This window comes from Cyanistes caeruleus, chromosome 6 (assembly GCF_971803275.1).
Source record: "Cyanistes caeruleus chromosome 6, bCyaCae1.hap1.1, whole genome shotgun sequence".
NCBI lineage: Eukaryota > Metazoa > Chordata > Aves > Passeriformes > Paridae > Cyanistes > Cyanistes caeruleus.
The window spans coordinates 11,535,003-11,561,263 of record NC_141706.1 but is presented as its reverse complement, the minus strand read 5'-3'; the positions used below and the strand labels follow the sequence as shown (position 1 = coordinate 11,561,263).

Here is a 26,261-nt window from a genome sequence, read left to right as displayed (position 1 = left end):
GAAATAGGGTCACACAATGAACAATAAAAATAATAAACATAGAACATGTATTTTCAGGACTTCATCTCCTTCACTGATTTATGTGTGTATACTGTGCAGATAAAATATATAAATATAAATATATAAATATATATCTGAGTGAGGCAGAGGGAACAAAACCCCACAACAGCTGTGATTTTATTAGCATGGACTGTATGCTAGTGACTGAACACTGAATAGATAACCTAAATTTTACATATTCACAGGTGCTTGATTTTGGAGTCCTTCTGTTTGATTCTTTAGGTATTTTAAAAATGGTTTGGGTAGTTTCTGTGGAGTAATCACAAACCAGTGGTTTAAGAACAGACTTATTGGACTGGAAACAGAGTCTGAATCCTGGATCAGCTACCAATCATGGATGTCGCATTCAACAAATCACTTAATGGTTTTTCTTTGATGTATTATAATGGGGAAAATTACTATGAAGAGGAAGCCTCCTCTTCATAAAAAAGAGTTTTCTGGGTGGTATCGATTCAACTTCTATGGCAAGAATAGGCCCCCAAAAAAAATTTTTGTACAAATAGAATACACATAAATATTATCGTCACCCAAAAGAGATTGCTCTAATAATAATTCCATCTAGAGGAACATACAAATCAATCAACCAGGTTATTCCCTGGGACTTATTTGCCCAGCATCCTCTCTCCAACTACAGCCCTAAACAAACATCAAGGAGAACAGACAAGGATCTGGTGAATAAAGAAGGATCACCCTTCTCAAACCCATTATGTTGCCCTCCCTGTTTGGGCTGTTCTTCCTACATATAGCAGTTTTTCTCTACCAGCCTCACTACCCTGTGAGCAAGGACTCTCCAGATTAAGTATGTGCTGTGTGAAAAGCACATAACTGTGGACATGATTTTCTGAACCTGAGAAAATTTTCAAGCTCTCAAATGCTGGCTGTTCCCAAGGGAGTCTTGGCAACCCATTCTTGCTCAAGGATTATTTGTGTAAATAAGGAATTACTTTCCCAAAACAAGGCACAGATGTTCTGAGTGTGTTTTTCTCTCTTATCCCACCAATGGGATGAGAGGGGTCTTGTTCCTTCTACCAGTCAGGGTGACCTGATCAGAGAAGCTTATAAAAGGGTTGTCAAGACCCTGCAATAAAGGCTTTTGGCCTCACGAAAGTGTCTGCGGTATGGATGATTTCTGGTGACCCTTACTCCATACTTCGTGTCCTCTAGTGACACATAATTAATAAATACACTTTGGTACTGGTGTGCCAGCACAGTGTTACCAAAAACTGTTGGCAAAAGCAAAAATTGCAAGGCCCTTATTTTATATTTGAATAAGATATTTATATTCCGTTTTCAAAATTGTTTGGTTATGTTCTACAGGGAGAAGAAATAGTTTCATATTATTTGGCATCTCCTTGCCTTTTAATGTGCTTATTCCATAAACATACATCCTGAAATGGTTGCACACTGTAACTGATTGTGACGGATTGGCATTTACGAAACAAAGGGAAACACCTAAGGAAGTTAAAGCTGCTGGAGGCTGATGAGATTTTTTTCTCCGGGCCAATAACTAGCCATTTCTGAGAATTGACAGTAATTTTGACCATTGAAAAGTGAGAGCAACCTGTGAACACCACCTTAAGACCTAAGCCCGGGAATTTCTTGCTCTCTCTTTGGTTTCTGGCTTTAAAGAGGTAACAGGGACCCAGTTCAGCCTCCTTCCCCTCAGGGCCAGACAAGACGTGGTGGGGGGAGCAGGGCTGGCTGGAGTTCTGCGGTTCCCAGGGAGGGTGGAGACTGTGAAGTCAGTAGCCCCTTCTCAGTGGGCTTGCTGAGCCTTTTACAGTGGAGCTGCCAGGCCAGGCTGGTCCCTGGCTTGGCTGCAGTTTCTGCCGCTGCTGAGTTTCACCAGAGACTGCCAAGTAAAGGGAGGGAAAGATATTGGCCTGCAGCGTGCTGAGACAGTGGCCACACTCCCCCAGAGCAGCCACGGAAAAAAAAAATCTTCCACGGCAAGCAGCCTGAGCTGCTGCTCCGGCAGAGATCATGGGACCATCCCCAAGGCCTGGGCAAGATTCACTACCCAGATGAGACTTGCAGATTAATCCTTTTTCCAGAGAGAAGGGAAGAGAGAGAGTGATCAACATGTAAAGAGACAACATAAACTATCAGGGACAGTGAAGAAAGGAATTAAGCTTCAGATGGGGGAGAGAAAAAAGGAGATGTTTCAATAAGCTGAAATATTCTTTTGCTAAAACTATGGAGATGGACAATAGTGTTCTGAAAAAAACTCCTTTAATTCATGGCAGAATATTTTGGGGGGAATGGAGTATTTCAAAATGTGAATCTAAGCAAATGGTGAAGAAGTCATGATCTTATGAGATGCTGGAACAGGAAAGAGACAGTTGTTGAAGATTTGTGGCCCTTAAGAGACAAAGAGAAAACTTCTGTTTCCAGAGTTGATTACAGAGACAGATGAAGATAATTTTGCCTTTGAATAACTCATCCTTAATATGATAGCCCTTTTTGACTCATGACCCACGAGCACACCTCAGAGTGGTGTGAAATGGGAGGAAAGGACGGTTGGCAGAGTTTTCTCTTTTTCTGATGGCGGCTGGCAGCAGAAAAATAGGAAGCCATGAGGAAATGGTTTTCTTGTGAAAAACTCCATAGATTGACAAAAGAGAACTTCTTTTTCTCTACAAAGACTGATGAAAAGACTGTACCAAAGTTAGGACTGTTTTAACCACCAGGTTTTTTTGTCTCTATGTTGTCATGTAAACAAGGAAATGGTTGAGTGGTGGGAAAAAGTTTCTGGAGGTTTTATTCTGGTTTCTTATTCTTGTACTTTCGTTAATAAACTTTCTTCCTTTTAAGTTTTAAGTCTTTTTTGCCCTTCTTCTAATCCATATCTCACAGCAAGAAATGAGTAAGTTTACTAGTGATTTTTTAGCTAATGCTTTAAAACCCTGACACTGACTTCACAAGAGAAGAAACTGCACTGATATTGCTATTGTGCTCTGACTGCCCCTCTGAGCTGAGTCCATGCTGCAATCAGTTTTGTGCAATGATATATTTCAAGATGCTCTTAATGAACTGATTTTTCCCAGCCACCAAGAAAACATACATTCTTTGTTCCAAATAACTGCATCTCAAGCTCCCAGGGCAGGCCAGCAGAGCCACAGATTGTTTCTATAAACAGACAGTGTTTCACTCATAAGGATTACAAGTTCAGGGCAGTCAGTACTGCTGACCAAACCACTGTCCATGGTGACTCTATTGCTTGACTGTCAAAAAAGCAGTAGAGCACAGAGAATGAGTTTTTTTTTAATAAAGGATGTGGTTTGAGGGCTAATGATTGATAATTTTAGATTTCAATACTACAGGAAGAAAAAGAAAAGTATTAACTTGTGTAATACAAATGACCCATTCCAGTAGCATTAGAAAGCTTCATCTTGACTTCAGGAGGCTCCAAATTTGGCTCCTCAATGTTTTGACAGCAGCTTTGGAGGAGATACATCTGCTGCAAACAGGAGTTATTGACTAAGATGATCTCAAACACAGTGTAGAAAATTACTAAAATGTATGGAGCAGAAATTAATTATAAAGTAACACCTTTATATTTTTGCTTTTACTAACTATGCTCTTAAAAGATAAAGCAATGAATACTTAAATAGACTGCACAGCCCAGTTTTACTGGCCAGGAGATTGTGGGAAACATATCTCTTAACTTTTCATCACCTGGCAATTCTTTTGGGCCTGCTGCACAGAACCATGACTCCAGAGTGAACAGGTGACCTGAAAGCAATGAATGCAAACCAAGGCAATAGGAGACGATAAGCAACTGAGTCAACAAGAGAATCTCCACTTCAGGATCTGAACCTAGGAACCCTCATAAGCTCTCATGAGTAGGTCTGCTGTGAGCTTTGCACTTACTCATACAGAATAAAGGCAGAAAAACCTGTCAGATTAAGTTTCAAAATATTTCACATAACTACAGCTTTTCCTTCCTTTTATACAGATACAACAGTCTTCTGGACAAAGCACAAATCACTGTTACACTGCAACAGTGTAATATCAGTTACACTGTAGTGTAACTGTCTACAGTGATGAGAAAATCTTTGACAGCAAAGAGATCAGGATCTGGATTCTGACAAGTTACATGAATCATGGGTTTTAAATGAGCTATTTCAATAACCGATGTGCATGAACAATCTCATGCACAGAACAGATTCCAAGCACCAGGAAACACTGTGCCATTGGAGAGACTGTAAAATTGGGCTGCCGAGTGGTGGATGTGTAGAGCTTAGCTCTCAAAACAATGCAGTAGGCATGTTTTGCATGAACAAAAATATAAAGATTCATATATTAAAATTTCAAATTTTTATGTTTATTAGTACAGTTGATTTAGGACAACAGAAAATTTAGTGGCTTCAATAATACTGTATTGAGTCTGTGTCCAGCCATGCTAGTTTTAGAATGAAAAAAAAAAAAAAATAAGAATTCTAATTGCACTATTGTGCAAATATATACTGGGTTAAAATTATTAAATCAATTATATCTAGAATACCTCACGCAGTAAGTGTGACTATCCCAATGTCTTACACTTGCCATGGCATTTTCCTTGTGTGCCATTTGACAGCAAAATGCACATGAATTCACTTGCCTGCTTTTAGAGTGATTTATTCACTATATATTAGCTATAAAAATATACAAAGCTCAAGACTCTGAAAAATGAAGATAATCTCAGCACGAGTCAAAACTCAGTTATTCTTTCATGAGACTAGTGAATATTACACCAAAACAGCAATTAAAGCCATAATAGGGCATATGAACCATTCAAAGCCTTATTGCAAAAAAAAAATTCCAAGGCTACACGAAAGTCATGTTTGTTTCTTTCCATCTTGGCCTACATTTTATTCATAACTTACTCCAATGCTTCATAAAGGATTTCAACTCCACTTCCAATAGACACGTATGCAAAAAACATAAACCTAAGTGGCAGTTAGTTACCTTAGAGTGACCTGATCTTTAACATCAAGATTTTCAGCATGTCTAACTGTCTTCCATTGCTGATATTTAATCTACCTTTGCTTTGCTAATGTCAGTGTGAAAAGGAAACAAAAAAAGCAGACTACTGAGTACAGAAATAACCAAAGAGAATGACTTTTTTTGTTCTTTAGTTCTTAGTAAAAATACTGATGAGTATTTTTCATATCAGAAGAAATTCTGACACATAAAAATTATTTTATCTTTACTCATCTGTTTACTAAACCATCACTATACTGCCTACACATTGCAAGATATACAGTTGGAAACTGATGAATAGAAACTTCTACATATATTGAAGAGTTCAATTTGCAGCCTTGCAAAGAGCTTGGATTGATGCAGTAATGAACATACACAGACACTGGGTAGAGAAATTATAAACTTATGTTCCTATAGGTACAAGTAAGAACATACCTAGAGTAAGTAAGAAATTATATTAGGTAAAATAGTTTGAGGTTTAAACTCTAATAGTGTGATTTATAGAGTAAGTTAGAGAGCTAGAAACTGTAACAGAGGTGTGTGTGAATACATGAGCTGTCAGCTTATTGGTTAAAAGACAGACACAGTATGGCAAAATTAAGTAAAGGTGATAGGTTAATAAGTGAAAACAAACTTTGTGTTGACTGTCTACTGGACTAAAAAGTTATATATTGCCGTGCAGAGAAGAAACTTGGGACTTCTTAGAGCTATGGCTGATGTGTTGCTTCTAAACCTCATGCCTCGAGACTGATACCTTATCAAGACACTTGAGCGATAAATCATCTCAAAGCAAAGTGGTCCCATCCCTTGTATTTCATCTCGACAATATAAAACTCTTTTCACAGAAACATCTTTCTGGTTATTAAATATATTTCAGACTAAGAAACATAAAAATACCTGCTTTGAAACAAAGAAAATGTTGTGGTGTTTTAATAAGTTTGAAGTTCTTCATGTAAGTGGTTAGTTCTGTTGCCCCCCTGCTTTGTCAGTTTAACCCAAAGTTATCTCCTCCTCTACACTGCCCATCACTGTATCCCAACCGCTTTTTCCAGTACCTTCCCTATCAATCTTGTAAACCCAGCCCCTCGTTCTGAGTGTTCCCTGTCAATCCTCCCTTATGCCAACCCTCTGCTTGGACGTCCCCATTGGAAATCCCCTAAGTCTTGATGCCCCATTGGTCCACATGAACTATTCCCCTCCCCATGTTTTCCCCATTAGTTGATTCACTGTAAAACCCCACCTTGTACACCTCCCCAGGATATCCTTCATTGGTTGAAGTTTTGTATCCGCCCCTTTATCCTCCCCATACATAAGTCGCTGTACATCTGTGTTCTTTGTCTTTCGTCCCTGGACCCTTCATAGATTAAACCTTTCACTGGAACCCATACAAAAGACCTTCTCCTCGTCTTTGCCTCCATACTGTGCCTGACAGCTATAAAGTGCCATAGAGCATTGCTCTAAGCCGCACCTTAGGTCAGCCTGCTCCTGAGGCATGTCCCACTCCCAGCGCGGAGCTGAGGAAGAGCCAGCCAGCTCCGGCACCACATCAAGAAAACAGCAGTGCAAAACAGCTCTCAGAGTGCTTTTGGATAAAGCAACATATCCATCCAATTATAACCAACATCCAAAAAAAGAAATTGTTAAGCTTGAGATGTACTCTTGTCAGGAACCATTCCAGGTGTATCATAAATAAAGACTCCCAACTACCATTTAAAAAATAAAGTGTATCTGTTCAAAATCTGGTTGCTTTTTTTAGGGTCCAAATAATTTATTCCTGAAGTGACCAGTAACAAGCCCACTCCTAAACACACATCCTAAAACAAAAATACGTAAGGACACACAGTGCAATTAAGAAACCAGACTTCCAGATTACATCAGAACTATGTAATTTAGAAATAACAGCTGATCTTTAAGACTGCAGCATATATTGAGTTGTAATCCCTTAAGTGTTTCCTGTGTAATGCTGCAGAAAAATGTAACAGGGAAAAAATAATCATAGTCTTATGTTCTGGCAGAAATAAACCATTATACAGCCTAAATATTAATTAGAATAAACACGATTTTGATTTTTATTTCACAATACCTGATGCTTTTCTGCCCAGGCATCAGTCATATTGCACACATGTGTCTTATGGTATATGATTGTAACTAAATCCACCTCATTTAATCATTCAATAAATCTACACCTCTAGCAGAAACCACTAAATGAGGTGTTACTTGTAGGAAAACATTTTAGTAGAATAAGGGCATAATATTTTAGTAAAAGTCTGTCTGCACAACCCAGCTTTCAATCCAGGCAACAATTCTAAAAGCAGTGTCCTTGAAACTCTCCTGGAACAGTGAGAATAAAGAAAAACAATGGCATTGTGTATAAGGAAAAGAATGTTAAACAATATGTATTAATCAATAGTAGCTTGTTAAGCCACGCAATCCCTGTAGGACCCTATAAAAGTGTACTAAAGATAGAAATAAATGACGTTCGCTATACCTCTATGAGGACTCAGTGAATAGTCTGAGCGGTTTTCCATTAGTTAATGGCACACTAAATATACCTGTTAGATTGCACATTAAAATATGAAAATACAGTGAACAGTATTTTGCACTTGATTAAGTGCTAGACTTCTGTTCATTCTCCACGACAAAGCTTCATGAGAAAGATTAGCAAACACACCTCCATGTTTCTGAAGAATTGTTCCTGTTTAGCATCTGAATGTGTTCAAGACCACTTCAATCTCTCTGATAGCATGTAAGGATGTCTGTGGGCAGAATTTATGCTTTTAAACAACCATTTGTGTAACAAATCTAATTGATTCATGCTAACTAGATTGTAACTATTTGGAAAGTTATTATTAGAAGCATTCAAAAGTATCAGTGTTACAAGGCAGATGTACCTCTTTACAGATGCTACATGTTAAAATTAAGGTACAGGATGTGGTTTGGAAGGTAGGTTATGTCCCAAGATGAAAATGGCCCTGAGATGGACAAAATTAGAATGACTTTAGGCATAGGGCATAAAATTCATTAAATGTAAGACTAATTAGTAGACTTAAATAACACAATGCTCCGTATGCACACGCAAACCTGTAAGGTTATCCAAAGGACCTTGGATATGAGGAGGAGGATAAGCCTTCACTAAAAAAACCCTAAAAGAAGACTGAAAACCCCCTAACAACAAGTGAGGCATGCACCATGAAGAATAGTGATGTAAAGTCAGAAAAATCAGAAATAGGAGGAAACTTACAGGAAACATTAATGAATATGTATAAGTGTACAGTATATAAGTTTAGTTTGAAGTGCTTTGTTTTGTATGCAAGGTAGGGTGAGAAGCCCTCTCCATACCCTGGTTGGTTTTGTACATGAGGTGGGGTGAGAAGCCCTGCTGTACCCTGGTCGGTTTTGCTTATGCTTTAATCACACTTAGTTACTGGCAAATTACATATATAAATTGTATTTTTTTTATTACATTGTATTCTTTTAATAAGTTGTATTCTTTTATACCAAATTACTATACAATTTACTAAATTGTATTCATGTTTAATTAAATTGCTGTTAACTCAAGGGACCTAGTTGTCAAACTTCTAATTTCATTTATAAAAACTTGCAACAAAATAATAAGAGTTAGGACAAGGCTCATATACTACATCTAAATCTCCTTGTATGAAAGAAAACAACTAATTTCGACAAAACCTTGATGGCAACTTGCACATTGTTCCTGGTAAAATATGATGGGTGGGAGCTTATTTAAGGCATTTAATCTCAAAATCTATCAATTATTTTAAGAAACCTTATGATGCTTCCTTGTTGTTTTTTTTGTTGGCTTCTGTCTGTGGTACAGGGCACAAGCTCTACAATAAACTCTACTAAGCTGTAGGACTCTATATTCCACAGCAAGTTTTCTCTGCCTCCCCTCTCACTGAAGCAGAGGAGACTGTAGGGCACAAAGTCTTTTATATTTTAAACAAATGGCACATACTACTTCAACATGTCACTTCCACAGCATATGGGGTAAGGCTGCCTGGAACTAGAACTGCAACTAGACCTTACCAAGACTTCTTATCAAAAGCAGAAAAAGACATTTTCCCCCTTTGTTATTCCAGCCTCCCACATTCAAGCCCTGTCAAGACTACACATACAAATACTGCAACAGACCAAGAGCCTCTGAGGTCTAAAAATGGTATTTATATCTGTATTCACTACCCCATGTTCTTCAGCTGAAGCCATGACAGTGAGTTTTACTCATTTTATAGATGACAGTGCCCACACACACAATCCTGGGTGATGGGTTGTTCATAAACCCGGTTGTCCTAGGAAACTGAAACTGTCCTAGGAACCTGAAACTTCTTTTCTCTAACTACTGCCACTATACACTGATTTTCCCTGAGGTCCATCCTGACAGGCACACTTCAAAGTACCATGCTGTACTAAGAAGCCACCATTTCCCTACCACAACTTTTTTTTACCAGGGCACTCATTTGCCAAACTAATTTTTATCATCTTTCCCTTCCACTTGAAGTGCAGCCTTAATGCTGTACTATTACATCCTATCCTGAAGTTTTGTGGAATTGCTCCAATTGTCCTTATTCTACCCTCACCTATGAATTCTATAATTAATTTTGAGAATTCAAGTAAAAGGGCATGACATGTCTTCCACTACCACGTATAACATTTTCTGTGTCCCAAGTCACTCATTCTTCTTATTTTTTCTAGTTTCCTTCACAGAAAAGAGCAATTTAACAAATCTGTAGATTCTCTCTATCAGAATCTCTCTATCAGAAGAAGTTATACCTCTGTCCTGTGTTTTCCATGCTGTAATTTCTTCTAGAATGGATCTCTCTGGTTTACTTACCATTTTCTGAAAAAATCCTAATATATAATATACCTGATTCTGGGTCCATTGTTCTGTCCAGTTTACTGATGGTGATAGCACAATATTGTCCTTCCTTATCATTTCATCTCACCTCAGTTTCACTCTGCTCTCTATTGCCCAATTTTTGGTGTATGCCTGAGATGCTAAAGTTGGCTTCTTACAGTGAAATTGAGAGTATCCACAAGAAATCTTACTTCTCTAGCTTATTGTCTCACTGTATATATATATATGTGTATATATATATATACACACACACATATACAGAACTATGTGTTTGTAAAGTTTTTATTGTATTCATCTCCTCTTACCATTTTTTGTGCTTAAGCTATGGCAGTATCTCTTTTAATGCTGAAGTGCCTTCAAGTCTTGGTCCGTGCCCTTTCTGCAACACCCTCCTCCATGACCATTTCCACATCTTTGACACAATTCAGTCTTTAATTGCTTAGCCCAGTAGTACATTTACAGTAATGCAATTCTTTATGCATGAGATCTTTTGCTAGTCAAGACGTGCGACAGCCTGATTATACAGGGCTTTTTTAAAGAAATATTCTCTTTCATCGTCAATATTTGGGGTTTTTTGTTTGGGTTTTTTTTTCATTAATCCCCAGCAATCATTATATTCATGTCCATATTATTTCTGTTCTTCTTTATTTCTCCGTGCTTTTCACAAAAATTGCAAACAACACAAATTCCTTCCAGACTAATTGAGTTGTATTTCCCAGTAGTCCACAATACAATTTAATTCAACTACATATGTTAACTTTTCTAAAACAAAAATAACAGTGTCCTGTTTTTTTTTAAAGACTATCAATGTGTTATTCACTAAAGCCAAAGAAGATCATTACTCTGACTTCACTTTTCATAACACTGCTAAAATGGATTGTTGAAATTGAATGCGAAATCATGCACAAAGCCAGACCTTTTCTCTCATCATAAAATAACCATTTTTCTTTTCATGGTTTTGCTGAACAATATTAATAAGATTTCCTACTGAATCACAGAGATCTATTATTTCAATAGTAGTTGGAACCACTGTTTTGTGTGTGTATACATCTATAACATGTAAACATTTGTGAAGCACTTGCAGATGTCGCAAGGAGAATAGAAACATTTATCTTATCTTCAGATGGTATTACAGCAAACATATCACCTTGACTTTTATCTCCATCTTCCCAATCTGTATTGCCTGAAGATAAAACCCTAAAATATTACAAGCCAACAACAGTTTATAGTTGCCCTGACATGCTCACACCTCTTTCCTGCTGCCAGCCCCAGCATTTGTGCAAGGAAATGTAGCTGATGACATATCACTGTTGAATTTGGTAAAAAAAGAGGCAAAAGTGGTGTTCCTGCTATCATGGGCAAAATGGGAACATTTCTTCAATTAGCATCCAAACGTGTGAAAACCTCATGTAATCATAGAACCACAGGCTCAGAAAATTAAACCAGTACTTTATATTGTGTGTTTTAAAATTAAATTACTAAAATGCCAATGATTCCAATAGTAGCTCGTTAGCAGTAATGACTATTCCATGCAGTGCTAGATTATTCTTGTTCTTAGTAACTTCAGTAATTATTAGACTGCAAATCCCTTTCTATAATCTCCAGTTGTCCTTCCAACTTATGCTTCCTAGTCAGAATATAAGAACGTAATTGTCTCGTTAAGGACTTTTGGGTTAGATTCTTTTTCCCTTTGAACTGAAGATTGACGAGAGGGAGGCAATTTTCTCTTGTTTGGTCTCAGTTGTTTATTATTTTCTTATCAGCATTACAAGGTACAAGGAGCTATGTGCACTATGATAGAAAGGGGTAAAATGGCTAAGAAAGATTCTTTTCAAGGTCTTTTATATGTCCATTTACCCAATTAACAGATGCCAACTAAATTATTTTTCTTAGTGACCCAATGACCCAACACCTGTGTACTGTACTGTGGCATTCTTTATCCAATCACTTACTACCATCCAAAAACCTCTAGGAGAAGAACAGGAAGAAGAAAGAAGAAAGACAAGAGACAACACGCTAACTCCTTCATCCTGTCCTCTGCTCTCTAAACTACCTTAAACTCTAAACTTCAACCTATTCACCCAGTGACTCAAGAAACCTTCTAACTCACACACTTACATTTTCAGTCTTTTCTACTTAACTCTAACAGTTGTCTCCATGGTGCTATGTGAAACTCAGTGCTTTCCTGGGTGTCAGAGTTAGGCATTACAGATAAAGGTATGTATCTTGCATCCCTGACCCAAACATGTAATTCCCTGTATTTCTATGCATTTCTATTTCAAAACATCAACTATAACTACACTTGCATATGCAATTCACGGCATACTAAAAATACATTTATATACAATATTTCTATATATGAAAATATATTGTAGTAGCTCAGGTTTCAATAGAACTTTGAGAGTAAAAACATTATTGCATTTCTCTAGTGACATTTCATTACTACAACATTACTAGATTAATAAATATGCCGCAGGAGTTTAACTTTGAGGTTTTGGTACATTAAAGGTATGTAAATGAAGAAAACCAGTGTGAAAACATAGATGTTATTAACTAATCCAAACATCCCAGTTTCAAAGAAATATAATTCATGTAATGGATGAAAAAATAATAATAATTAAAAAAATATATTACAGTCAGGCTGTTCAGTACGCAGATTTCTCTGAAACTCAAATTTTCTGTGCTGCAATTCATGTTTACTGTAATCAAAGACCGAAAATATACTTGCAGTTATACTGAGTCTCTCCCTGGTATCACCTATTGATCTTCAATAAAGACACACCAAGGGGTTTAATTTGTCCAACACTTCCACTACATTTTTCTATTCTTTATTCAATCATTAAAAAATCATTTTCATTTTAAGTGTAGGGATGCTCTGGCATTGGTGGAAAGTACCCAGATAGAAGTCATATCAAAACCAATCTGATAGGGACTAATTCAGCAGCTGACAGGACAGTCTTGGTGAAGGACTTCATCTTGAAACAGGAATGACATCAAAGCTCATTGACCTTTTAGGAATTGTTTGGCCAATTTACAAGAGTCTTAAAAATTAATATTCATCATGTTTTGCCCCAAATTGTACAGAACAGTTTGTCCAGTACATTCCTCAGTTTCAACTGTTGTAATTAAAAAAAAAAAAAACAAACAAAAAAACCCTAAAACTTAGTTTTCTATTACTGTAATTCTGTTTGGGAAGTATGAAAACACAGAAAAGACAAAAAACAGCTTTTTATGAGATAAATACAATTCATAAATGCATGAGTTACAACTCAGTAGTACTTCAAGACAGAACCCTCACTAATCCAACTATCCTTTTTTCTTATATGAGATATTTGCTTCTCTTTCTCCACTGAAAGGAAAACATAAGACAAATCCTAAGAAATGACATGCCATAAATGAATACTTCACAGAAAGCAGGACTGGCTATCATTATTTCTTTTTTGCAAAACTGAGAAATCTTCAAAATACACATTTAAAGATTTATATGTTAAAAAAGTCATGATTCTGATGCAAGTAGTCAAATAAAAACCACATGATGCTAGCATAAAATACAATTATCCTAATTTAAAATGTGTCTCATTAAAACTTAAAATCCAAAGGTGACAGCACATACCATCCATATATGTCCATCCATCCATGTTTATAAAACATGACCACTCAAAAGCTGAATTATACTAGCTCAAATGACAGTATTCAGTTCAGCAAATATAAAATTCTTTTCTCCTCGCATTCCAAAAATATTTCCTTCTTCCTAAGAAGTCATGCACAAATCAATTCTCATCATGTCCATTTGCCAGAAGATGTCTTAAAGCAAATAACTGCAAAATCCGGCCATCATAGGTTACATCATAAAGTTAACATCGTAAGTTACAGAATGTAGCTGACTGTCAGCAAATATTAATAAAGCCTGACAGGTTTATGGTATCCCTACAGTAACAGACTTACCTCGGCAGATGGTCCCGTTGCCCACGTAGCCAGGTTTGCAAGTGCAGCTGTGTCCCCTGATAGTGTTAGTGCAGATTGCGTTCTCATCACAGTTGTGCTGCCCACTGCCACACTCATCACGCTCTAAGGGAGGCGGGAAAAAAGGGAAAAAATATAAATTTACAAGATGCAGTGAGCTTTTCAGTGACCTGATGTGGATTTTGAAAACCAAGTGGGATAACCAGGATACTGCAATGGTTGAGTGCTGGGGGTGTGAAATGGGAGTCAGCTATGGGCTTGCTTCAGTTCAGAAACCAATATGTGCATGGCAACAGTAGATTATTTAGGTTCAAAAACAGAAAAAAAAAAGAATTGGTGAAGAGGCACAGTATGGCTGTGACAAAAAGCTATGAAGAAGATTATCAGGAAAAAATATCTGCTGTGAAGATTAACCTTTACATCACTGTCCATCACCAAGAGTAATGATCATAAATACAAGCTAAGTAACAGAAGAGGGGGCCATACCAGCCTGCCCTTTAACTACTAACAATTCAGTTGTCACAATTGCTTGCTCTAACTCATGTTGAACTGACTCTTTCTCTAATAGCACATAGTAACATTTCACATTTTTACAGCACCAATCATACAATCAAGCCTCAAAGAGGCTCCCAGACAAAAAGGCCATATTTTGCTTTCATCCAGCAACTCCAACTGCTGCCCCAAGCCAAATTTGCCACAGCTCCTGCACTTCACTATCCTGTTACCTTTTTGTTCATGTAAAGCACCAGTTAGAGGTGATGAGCTACCTGACCTCAAAGTTTTTCGCTTCTTCCTCCAATTACAAGGAACTTCCCTCATATAGGACTGCACAAAGAAAGCCTGAATATTTTACACTTTTGCACAGGTACCTTTATAATTTTCTTCAAAAATTTTCAGTGATACCAAAAGAATGCAATGAATTTTATTAAAATCACACAACAGATAATTGACATAATAAAAAAGTCACAATCTGGAACCCTTCTCTGCAGCCTTCATTTATGCAACTGCAATCATCACACTGATATCCATATGCTAAGAGGTAAAAGCTATGCTTTCCTAGAATTGGGATTTGCTTGAGCTTTTTACCAGTGCATCAGGCTGTTCAAAGAAGAAAAAGGACTACAGATTAAGTCTAGGCTTCTATAGATCACAGAGAGGCAGTGCCTCTAAAACATGGCAAAATACTCATTTTTTCAGACTAAACTAAGGCCTTTGGAAGAGTCTCTCCATTGAGAACAGCATCATCACAGACTTTGACAGGCTAAAATTAACCTCTGCAATGCTCTCACTCTTCCACAGTACAGAACAACAGGCAATTTCAAGATAATTCAAGACACATATAAGATTTGAATGGTGAGCTCTAAGGAATCCACTAAACTAAATACTTCTGTAACACTGTTGGTAACTATTTGCAGAACATACATCCAACATGTTTTCCATTTTTCAAATACATTTGACAGCAAAATTATATGGATTGCAACTATTTTCTGTTAAATAGCATCAAAGTTAATATATTAGCCTCTCACTCTTTGCTTTTAGCAAGAAACACACACACTCTCAATATGTGCCTGACTTCAGCTGATAAACCCGGGCTTCCATTTATACTTGCTAGTTTATGCTGGTCCCTAGCTCTGCTTAGTAATTCACTTCAGCTTCTTGCCAATTTTCAGAGGCCTTACATATTCAGAATGCCAGGGATCTTGAAGGGCTGCTGTTCTCACCTTCATCTTTAAGGAAACTGTACCACAGGCTGATTCTTTGCTGCTTTGGTCTCATGGTGCTCAGGCTGCTGGATCAGACTCAAAAAGTATCAAGCTATCCTCCAAGGAGGTGTTTTACAGTAGCTGAAGCTAAATTATGCTTTCTTTTAAAAGAGACACCCTTCTCCATATCTTTCCTTCCTCTTCCTACTTCTAATTGTTGTTAGCTTTCCTGTACTAGTATTCAAACTTTAATGAGAATGTCTTTGTGCTAGACCCACATATGTACACAAGAACATTCCTACTCAAACAAGTGCCAAAATTGGTCTGTCACCTTCTCAGCACTTCAAGTATACATTACGATTTACCAGAGGTACCAGATGTGTTTTACCAAAATACACAGGAGAGGATGTCTGCTGTATTGTTTTAGGACTCTGATAATGTTAACCACTATTTAGCATTTCTGCAGATGTACAAACGTTGGAAATATCAAAATATTTAGCACTGACTTTAAAAAGATTTAGCAGCTATCCCACAGTAATACGTTGTAAAAGAGGTCAGTTTTATCAAAACTGATATAATTTAGAGTCAGCAACAAATCTCAGCATGGCAACCTGCCCTTCATGAGACATCTTGATGCTTCTGGCAAAAGGAGGTCTAAGGGAACCTCATCTGAATGAGGAATCCCAAGATTTCTTAGCGTCAATATGGCTGCAATGATGGGAACTTTAAATGAAGTTTTTCCTAGTGTAGGGATGTCTATAGCTGATGTTTTTACAGGCCTAATAAGAATATGAAAACACTGATTTCCTGCCAAGGTACAAAACTCATTTTATCCAGATGAAAAATCCTTAAGAATCTCTGAGTAGTAAGTTTTCTTGGGTTTTATGTGCCCTCACAGAAGCTCATCCTTTGTAACACTTGTGTGCTCACATTGGGAAGGGAGCATGGAAAGTGGGCTCTTGTTCTGTTTAAACTCAGAGATTGTGACTAATTTGCAAACAATATTGCTTTCATATACACATTACTTTCCAAAAACCCCCATTCAAGCACATCAGACAGAGCCTGCTTTTGCTTTAATAGTAAATTTATGGTAAATACTGAATAGACAGCAAACAAAATGGGCAAAGGAGGACCCCACATAGCAAGTGAAAAGAGTCACAAACAGCATCATTTCAAAGCACCAAAGAGGGCAGAGCCAGGACAAAAAGCCCAAAGTTGTCTTATTTTGACTATTTCCCTTGTAGCTAGAAATGAGAAGTGCAAGAAAGGGACTCTAGCAAACTAAACAAAAGTAACTTTTAGTTTTTTATATGCACATATATGTACATGTAAACAAATGAGCTGCAATGCTCAGGAATGGAACTGTCGCCATTAAGTCTGATTGAAGTCTTCCATCTCTCTGACTTCTATTTGCTACATAATATACACAAAATGAGCTCATAATCAAAGATGAAAAGAACAGGCTTACTGAGAAGGACAGAATTCCTTGACCCAACTCTCATTTACCTGGATTATTAAAGTTTATTTCATGAACAGCTACCACTGCTGATGAACAGCAGCACTATTCTTTTCTTACAGGCAAGTTAATTTGTTTATGAAATTTCTCAGAATAGCCTTCAACGTCAGCATTTCTGTTACTCAGGACTGTTGTTGCATGTACTTCATGCTTTATGGTAAAGCCACAAGATCAGCAAGTTCACTGAGCCTTTCCCCTCCCTCTATAAAACAAGGATATTAAAAGATTCTGCTTTTTCCCTAGTATTTATCATTCTTCTGAAATCCTCAAGTACTGAAGATTTTATAGAAAACTAAAGGATATCAATCTTCTATTGAAAAAAAAAAAAAAAAAAAGGAAGAATCAAATGTCCAATGCTCATTTTCTTTCTACTTTATTTATTCTTCCTATAAGCAGAGATGAGGGATGGAAGGATACAGCCTCTCTGATGCTGCAGCTCCCCTGGCACGTCCCACCAAGCTACTGTGAGGGCCAGCAAAATACACATTTAAACTTAATGCTTTCCTTCTGGACAAAAACTGCCAACAATTTTCAAAAGCTTCCATGAACTCTTCCAAAAATGTTAGAGAGGATCTTCTACGAATTTTCTGAGTTCACACCTAGGTCAGGCCATCTTGTGAAGAAATTACTATGAAGTTCATTCTTTCTTCAGGCTTCATCTGAGAATGGCTATCCACCTCCAAAAGCATTTCCAAGAAATAAATCATCCTTTTAAAAAAACACACTTCCATTACCTAGATTGTATGATTCTATGAATCACCTTAGAAGTCCACACCAACAGTATCATAGGTCTAATGTTTGTATGTGGGTAGTTTTACCACAGCATATGCACAGTTGTGTAAGACAAGTATTACAGGCACCTCTACTTTGTTCAGAAGCAGCCTAATTGAAATTTATCTTGATAGTGACAGAATTCATTTCAATACCACATGGTCTTAGAAAGATCGCAGTCACATAAAAAGTGAAGTTAATTCACCATAAAATAGTTCCAAGTAGCTGGTTAGTTGTACATCCTGTTATAAGAAGTCCCAACACATCCTTCAGACAGCAGAAACCCCCCCTGCACCAGAACACAGACTGGTCTGTGCACACTGATACCAGAGCATGCACAGCAGCTCCCCAGTGACAGTACAGTGGGAAAACAAGTATTTCCCATGGATGATGTGAGGACATGAAATGAGTAAGAAATTGCACAATGACCAGGCTGCCAAGACAGCTGTGATCACTCTGTCCCCCTGCATGTGCTTGAGGAGATGGACCCCAACCAAGCAAAGTGTTGCCGCTGGTGCTGAATAGATCACATGGACACAGCTCAAGGTGTAGTGAAAGGAAGCAAGAGTTTATTTTTCCTCCCAGGATTTCTAGGTTTCTGACCATGGCCAGGGATTGGATGGTCAGGATAACACTTTCCCACTGCACTGGCCATGAGAGATGTCCATCACAAGATGTGTAACAGAAGGAATCTATCTCTATGTTTACAGTTACTGTCCTGGGAAAGTCTTAGAAAACTATGTCAGCAAGCTCAGAAGCTGAGTTTTCAGGGCGACACAAAGAGCGCAGCACACCAACATCTACCTTGTACATGTGAAAAAACAACAAATGAGTTAACACCTGAGGCAGAAGGAGAACACAAGCACCAACAGAAGACTTGCTGTGAAAGGTCAAGGCTGTCTAACTGCTGTATCAGCTCCACCTTCAGCAGCAGCAGATCGTTTAACCACGCCACGTTTCAGTTGTGAAACCACTTGTTTAAATTTTGACTAAACTTTCAGCTGTCTTCAAAGCAAGTATCTATTTAAGGCTAAGGAAGTTAACCCAGACCAGGCTGTAGCAGCTCCTGCACACCTCAAATGAGTTACCATTCCAGCTGCTGATAGCTGATCACTTCGGTGTGAAGTATAAATTGAAATATTCAAACAAGGACAAAAAAAGTCAGCAGCACTGATTTACACATATTTCTGTCAAATCGTTTTTACCACAACTTTTCCAGATTAATCTCTGTGAAGGAATCCCAAAAATACTACTATTTTGTGGTGCTTAAAAAATACTTTCTGTTTCAGGCTAAACTGAACTGGAAGAATGCAGAAGGAAAAACACTGGGGGCAGAAGGAAAGGTGCCAGACAAAGATTTTGCCTGCCTGAGATATATTCTGCATAAAGCCACCCATATGACATTGCAAAACTGTCTGTAAATAAAAACAGCCACAAAAAATAATTCAGAACACATGCAAGGTACAAAAAAGGATTAATCATGCATTTATGAAAGCAAATGCACAGGTATCTAAACATATATATATAAACAATCACAGGAAAATGCAAATTTTCTCTCTTCATATATACATGAAATGTAGTGTCTGTGAAGGGTTCTAGGCAGCTCTGACAATTAGCATCGTAAGCATCAGTCAAAACATAAAATAGTTCTATACTTTTGAAGTTTTGAGTATTATAAATACCTACCATTCTTATGAAAGAGATCTTTTCAGTAAAATCATTTTCTATTCATTATATAAGAGGAATATGGCCTTTGGTTATATTACGTTTATATACTTTTTAAAAAAACATTTTCAAGAAGTATCGCAAAATTTATAGGATGCCTCTATTTTCCCACACAACACTGTTACCACTTACTAGATTTGTATGGGCTATAAAGGCAGCATCTAGACAACTTTAGCTTTCTCTAGCTATTCTTTTTTTCTGTGCATGCTTGGAATAACTCTATAATTTGTATTTGTGTTTCTAAAATATTTAATTGAAAATTAGAATCCTACATTAAAAATATACAGCAAAAAACACGTAGTGAAGCTAAGAACCTTCTGGTCAAGAGTCATAAAATCAGGATAGCTTTCCCTTCTGCAAAAACACATAAAGGATTTCAAACCTATAATTTCTTAAAGGTACACATAACACAGGATTTATTTTAAGCAAGAATGCCAAAATTTTTATCTTTATTTTCTTTAAATAAAGATGCTCTTCAAAAAAAGACAGACACTGGGATGGAATTACAGGAGACATTCTATTGTAGGGTCTTTCACTATAGTTACTTTCACTTCTTATTACAAAAAAAGGCCCCAGTGTAAACTTGCTTACAAGATGGAAACAGTTTTCTTACTGTAAGGATTCTGTTTCACTCCTTTCCTCAAAGCCTTCACTCTTCAATAATAAAGCATTCATCTTTGGAATACACTGTGCCAAGATTCTGACTATCCATTTATTCATATTTTTATAGCACTGAAAAGAAATTTAAGTTGTTCTCTAAAATGTTGAGATAACAGACAGCTTGCGGGCTGCAGAACCACAAATGCAGCAAACATTTCTACAGACCAAGAGACTTAGAGAGACAACTCACAGAACAGCAAGGTCATTGAATACCACCATTTTTTTATTAACACAGATACCATTTGTATAGAGTACATGGCCTAATGTAAGATTAATTATCTGGCAGCCATTAAGAAATGGTCTTTGAAAACTCAGAAAGAAGAAACCCATCTCCCCAAATACTTCTAAGAAGCCGCAACCCTTTGTTGGATGTTATTAGGATTCAGATGCCTATGTAATAACTAAGGCTTTAAAAAGGATAGATTAAAAAAATTGAATTTAGGTAGAATTGTGGACTTAGTGGAATTAAGACTTCAGCTCATAAGAAGATGTTATGAAACAAAAGGGATAGCTTTTAAGTAGATTGAATAAAAGGAAGCTTTATTCTGAACACACAGGAAGAATCTCTCACAGAAAACCAGGGCAACTAGAAACAAGATGCATACATCAAAACATGAAATTACATTGCAGATAGATGGTAAGCTGGTGAATAAAAGCTAATTGTGAATCCAGAAAATTCTAAGTAAAAAAACCAAAATCAAATGTGTTTTTCTACCCATGAGAATGCAAAAAACAAAGTTAATTTTATTCATACCCATTCCCAGCTTCAGCATTCAAGCTCACCCTGTCCATTTCCACAAGGAAATAGGAAGAAAGAATAGCGTGCAGAACAGAAAAGCCCCACTGTTTCCTTTGGGAACTCTATGAGCACCTAAACATACAAAATGCTGGCAAAAGTATCCCATTTGCCATTCTTTTAGTAAGAAAATGACTTTATAATTTATGACACAACAAACAACTTCTGGTGTTAAACATGACATTATTTAGACTACATTCTAAAAGAGCAGACACATGCTACTCTTGGGTAATTAGGAAGAAATAGTGGGATTTAATTTGAATATGAAATTCCAAATTTGCCTGCAGTTGCCTCTTGGAATAAAACTTCTTCTGCAACCTGAAGGAGTTCTGCTCTACCATGTCCCCTCTAGCACTGAAGTTCTTTGAGTGATCCCCTCAGTTTGTGAGATGGATAGACTAGAGGCACATACAGGATTCAAGACATCAGAACATCATGAATTTATACAATATTATATAATATATATATATATATATATTGTATATATACAATATACAATAGTAATATTTATCAATTTGTTCTCAATGCTTTTCCCAAAGGATCTCACTATTTTGCTCAGCTTAGACCACAGCTGAGCAGTGAGCTGACATGTTCAGTATCTCTTCTCTGAATGCTAATGGCTAATTTAGAGCATTTGTATATGCACATATCTTTGTTTTTTCTCCCAAGGGAAAGGTACTTTATACTCTGATCCTCTGTTCTGCCCCACTACTTTATAAAAACAACTGCCAATAGTACCCATTTGAATTCCATGAGTTCACTGAGCAGCGAAGAAATTCTAAATTGTTATAATAAAAAAGTTTATTTTTTACTAAATCAAGATGAATAATAGGTAGTCTTGTTGACAGTACCATTGCATTTGTTTTCTGCAAGAGGAGCAGAAAAAAGAAATTGATCTTTTGCTAGCACACTATAAAATATTTGCACATATACCTTAAATGCCTATATAACATTTTGTAAGGAAGAGGGAAGAGAGACATTTGGTTTTACTGTTTTCTGAATACAATCATAAAAAAGAAAACAAATCAAAGAAAAAGTGGGAAAGCTGAAGAAGTGAAATCTTGAAAAAACATGTTTTAGATTTTGACACATTTCACCCCAATCAGAAGCTCACCAAGATTAAAGAAAAACAGCATTGAACAAACTAGACCAAATATCTGAAAATTTAAGAATCACTGGAAATGTACATGGTTGTTTTATCTTTATACTTACATATTACTTCCCTAGTCTTTTGAAGTGCATTTAAATTGAGTAGACATGTCAAATTAGTAAATAATATTAAAATTATCAAAACCAGTTAATAGATTATTAATGTGAAGAGTCACAGTATAAAGGGTAGTCTTTTACACTGAATTTTCATGCACTATATAATAGTGAAATATTAGTAATGTGGATATACACAGAAATTTCAAAACACATCCTCATCAAAGGCAGATAATAAAATGGTAATCTACATGACATACTCAGCTGGATATTCGATGCAGTTTTGTGGTCTTATTTTTGAAAGCCAGATTATTCATGTCATTAGCAATGTGTATCTTTAATTCTCTAACTTGCCAGCAAACTTTGAGCACAATTGTGGAGACAGACATTGAATTCAATTCAGACAGGGTGTACACAAAACATTCATTACAAGAGTTTGGAGATCTGTGTATTTTATATTTAGAGATGCAAACAAAAAAATTCATAAGGAATGTTGTATTGCATTGTTCATTCCTGTTGCTTCCCCTCTGAGTCTGTGATGTGTTGGTCCCTTCCCCCTCACTCCTCCCCTCCGGTTTCTCCCCATTGGTTGTAACCTGCCTTTCCCCACTCCCTTTCTCTCTTCAGAAGTCCGGCGCAAGCAATTCTCGTTCTCTTTTCTGCCCTGGATATAGTCAGAATAAACTGAGGGACAGTGTCCTGGAAGAAGAGATTCTCCTTTATCTTTTATCTTTTGTCCTTGCTAAATCTGCTCTCCCCCCAGTGGACTGCAGCTGCTCGGGTGACTTCCCAGAGGTGAGAGAAATTGGATATTAGCAAAGGAAGACATCCCCACTTCATGGTCAACAAAAAAAATCTTGTGTCAGCTTTTTGATGGCAAAGTCCTACCATCAAAGGAATGAGCTCTTCTGCAAGGTACTGTTTTTCACTGAGCAAAGAGTTGACATATGCAGCCACTCAGAATCTTCAGGAGTGAGGCTGAACTCCACAAATACCAGATGATTTTTCAGAACTAAAATTTAGTAAGGATTGCACATTGGCTACCTTACAGACCCTGAATAATCTCTAAATTAAATGGTAATAGAGTGCATAGGAGCTTCATTTCTGGTCCTAAAGCTCAGAATTAATCTCTCAAATTCTTACACAGGGTAAAGGAAGTATATAACCTATTGCTCCAATATAAACCCATTTTTAAGATTAAGGGATATCAATTATTAAGACAAAGCCTCAGAGGAAGAGGAAATGATTCACAAAATATAATAAAAAACATCATATTGTACATATGGGAAATGTGTTGAAAAACGAATAGATACATCCTCATCTACAAGAACATCTCAAAACAGTTACTCCTAACCACATTTATACACCAGAATAACCATTTTATGCACTGTTACTTTTAGAGATATGCAGTAACCTAGTCTGCTTGTCAGTCTCTTATTCATTTCTTTATTTGCTTAAGGAATCCCAAAGAAATTCCAGATTTCATAAAAGACACAGTATGACCTTGGGGTGCAATGATCAGTCAGAGCACAGGTCCATATGCTGGGATTCTGTTCTGAGCTCTCCCTCACACAAAGCACTTCACATAAGTAATCCTGCCTAAATTATAAGGCAGAACAGTGGTTTTTAATTGGAACATGCTGAGCAGTATGATCATCTTGATTATAACTATGGGATGTTAAACTTCTAATACAATCTCTTGCTTTTTCATAAACCAGTTAAGCATCAAGGCACAGGACTTTTATGAGGTACCTTGATTGCACATATTGATTTGTGTATTTATAAACCACTAGTTATTCTCTATGTAGTTATTGTTTTTCTTGACATAGTTACAAAGTAGGTAATTTCATATAGAAAGCAAATAAAGCCTTGAATTACATGTGATGTATCACGCCAAAAGAAAGCAGCTCTGCATTTCCAACTAAACTTCAGCATGTCATTAATATTGATAGAGACAAGATCAACACACCAGTTGTATGAAGTTCTCCATTTCTCTAAATCATAGAACATTCACTTAGGAAAATAAAAAAATCACACATGACGACAGTATCTGAAATATCTGAGACTTTGTCTAGCAAGTGCTACTGTCTAATTTACAGTTTTCAGGAGAGATGCTTGTTACCATTAAATCTTAAGATACAGTTTTATTTTGCTTCTTCGTTGTAAAAAGCTGAATATGGTCCAAGCACCTTCACTGGGTCAGGAAAAAAGCCCTCAAGCAATGTTTCATTTTATTTATATACCAATATAACAGGATGGGCTGCTTTTTATCCATAAATTTGTGAAAGCTGCACACTTCTATCAAGTTGATATCAGAATTTCATCTTTCAGGTGTTTTCAGTTCAACAATACCTGAAAGCTTTACTCTGCAGAAATCTCAAAATCAGTAATACAAAAGTATGTAATAGATCTTTGGATGCCATTTTTAGCCAACATTTAATCACGGCTTCATGAACTTACATTGGTGAAAAAAGTTCTGTAGAGCTTCCAGCAGTCCACGGTGTGTTAACTACCATACAAAAAAGAATTTCAGAAAGCAAGACATACCTCATTTCAATGAAGCACAAAATTCTCTTAGTGCTACTGCAATACAGTAAAATGGAATTGTTTCTAAATGAACTTGCACATGTGATGTGTCAATCTGCTGACAGAAGAACACATAAAAACACATGTAGGGTTCTGTAACAGAGTTCAAGTACAATGAAGACAGGATGTATTAATTCTCTGTACCTATCACAAATGCAAAAGAAAAGGCTTCAGGAGTGCTGGAGTTTGTGTAACAGGTGATATGAAAGTCAAAAAGACTTAGCATACTTCTCCTGATTTTCTGGTTACAAAATTAGACATAATTGAGCCATTAGGTTTTCCTCTATGTTTTATATACTACTTCTAAAATAAGCAAATGGTGCTTAAAGGATAAATTTTCGTGTATTTAAAACTTTTAATAGAGCAAAGACGGAATCTTGCTTCTTACTGAAAGTAAACAGAAAATGGCAAATCATACAATCATTTAGGCTGAAAAAGAATCCTAAGATCATTGAGTCCATCCACCAACCTAGCACTGCCAAACCCACCACTAAGCCATATCCCCAGGTGCCACATCTCCCCATCTTTTAAATACCTCCAGGAGGGTGACTCAACTACTTCCCTGGGTACACATCATCATATTGTAGGAAAATACATGAATCTAACAAAAAAACCCTAACACTCTGGTTGTAACTACTGCAAGAAATCCAGTGAGTACTGACTGACATTCTTAAAAATGGATTTTGAAAAAATCAATTTTGGGTATTTAGGCATCTAAATTACTAAATGGTTTTATTTTCTCAGAGTGCTGAAAATCTCACTTTCCCCAATGGATTTAACTAGGATAAATGGGTTCTCAGCACTTTAAAAAAAAATTAAAAACAGAAAAAATCTAAACAAGTAAGGCTACTTCTTTATGTCACTCCAGTGTACAAGTCTTAATTAACTTCTTTAGCCTCACAAAAATACTATGGAACTTTAACATGGAATTAAGTGATGAAATTGCTTTACCCCTTAAGATGTGCTAATTCAGTATCATATATAAAGTCTCAACTCACAGAATCAATTTTTATTTGAAAGCAGAAATAGAAATTAGTGCATTATCATTTCATTTGTATTTTTCCCTGTAGATATTCTACCACAATAGTGATCACAATAGGCCATACTTGTCCTATGAGATCTGACAGGATCACAACCTGAGCTCCTTTGACTGCAGCTATACCCTCTTACATCAGCAAAATGGTGCACAGTTTGAAGATCCCGCTGCTAAGACAAAAGATGGATAAAATAGAATTGATATACCATACATTGTGCAGGTTTTCGCAACTAACTTATCAAAGGATAATCACAGTACAAGAAGAAAAGGGAACTCAAATACAGGATTTTACAAGAGAAATGATGATGAGGCAAAAAAGGAGTATTTTCCGCAAGAAACTTAGAACATAATTTTGGGGATAAAGAGACAGTAAGTTGAAGTACCTAAAACCATCAAACAGCATGGAA

General features: G+C 36.7%; 1 protein-coding gene across 5 annotated transcripts in view; it reads right to left on the bottom strand.

Annotated features, from left to right (window-relative positions):
* The window catches only part of NELL1 (neural EGFL like 1), a 324,035-nt gene that overhangs the window by 121,152 nt on the left and 176,622 nt on the right, over nt 1–26,261 (bottom strand). For all 5 annotated transcript variants that reach the window (XM_086894121.1, XM_086894124.1, XM_086894122.1 and 2 more), the window contains exon 14: nt 13,841–13,963. In XM_086894121.1, coding sequence (XP_086750247.1) covers nt 13,841–13,963 — 123 coding nt within the window. The remainder of the gene's footprint in view (nt 1–13,840; nt 13,964–26,261) is intronic.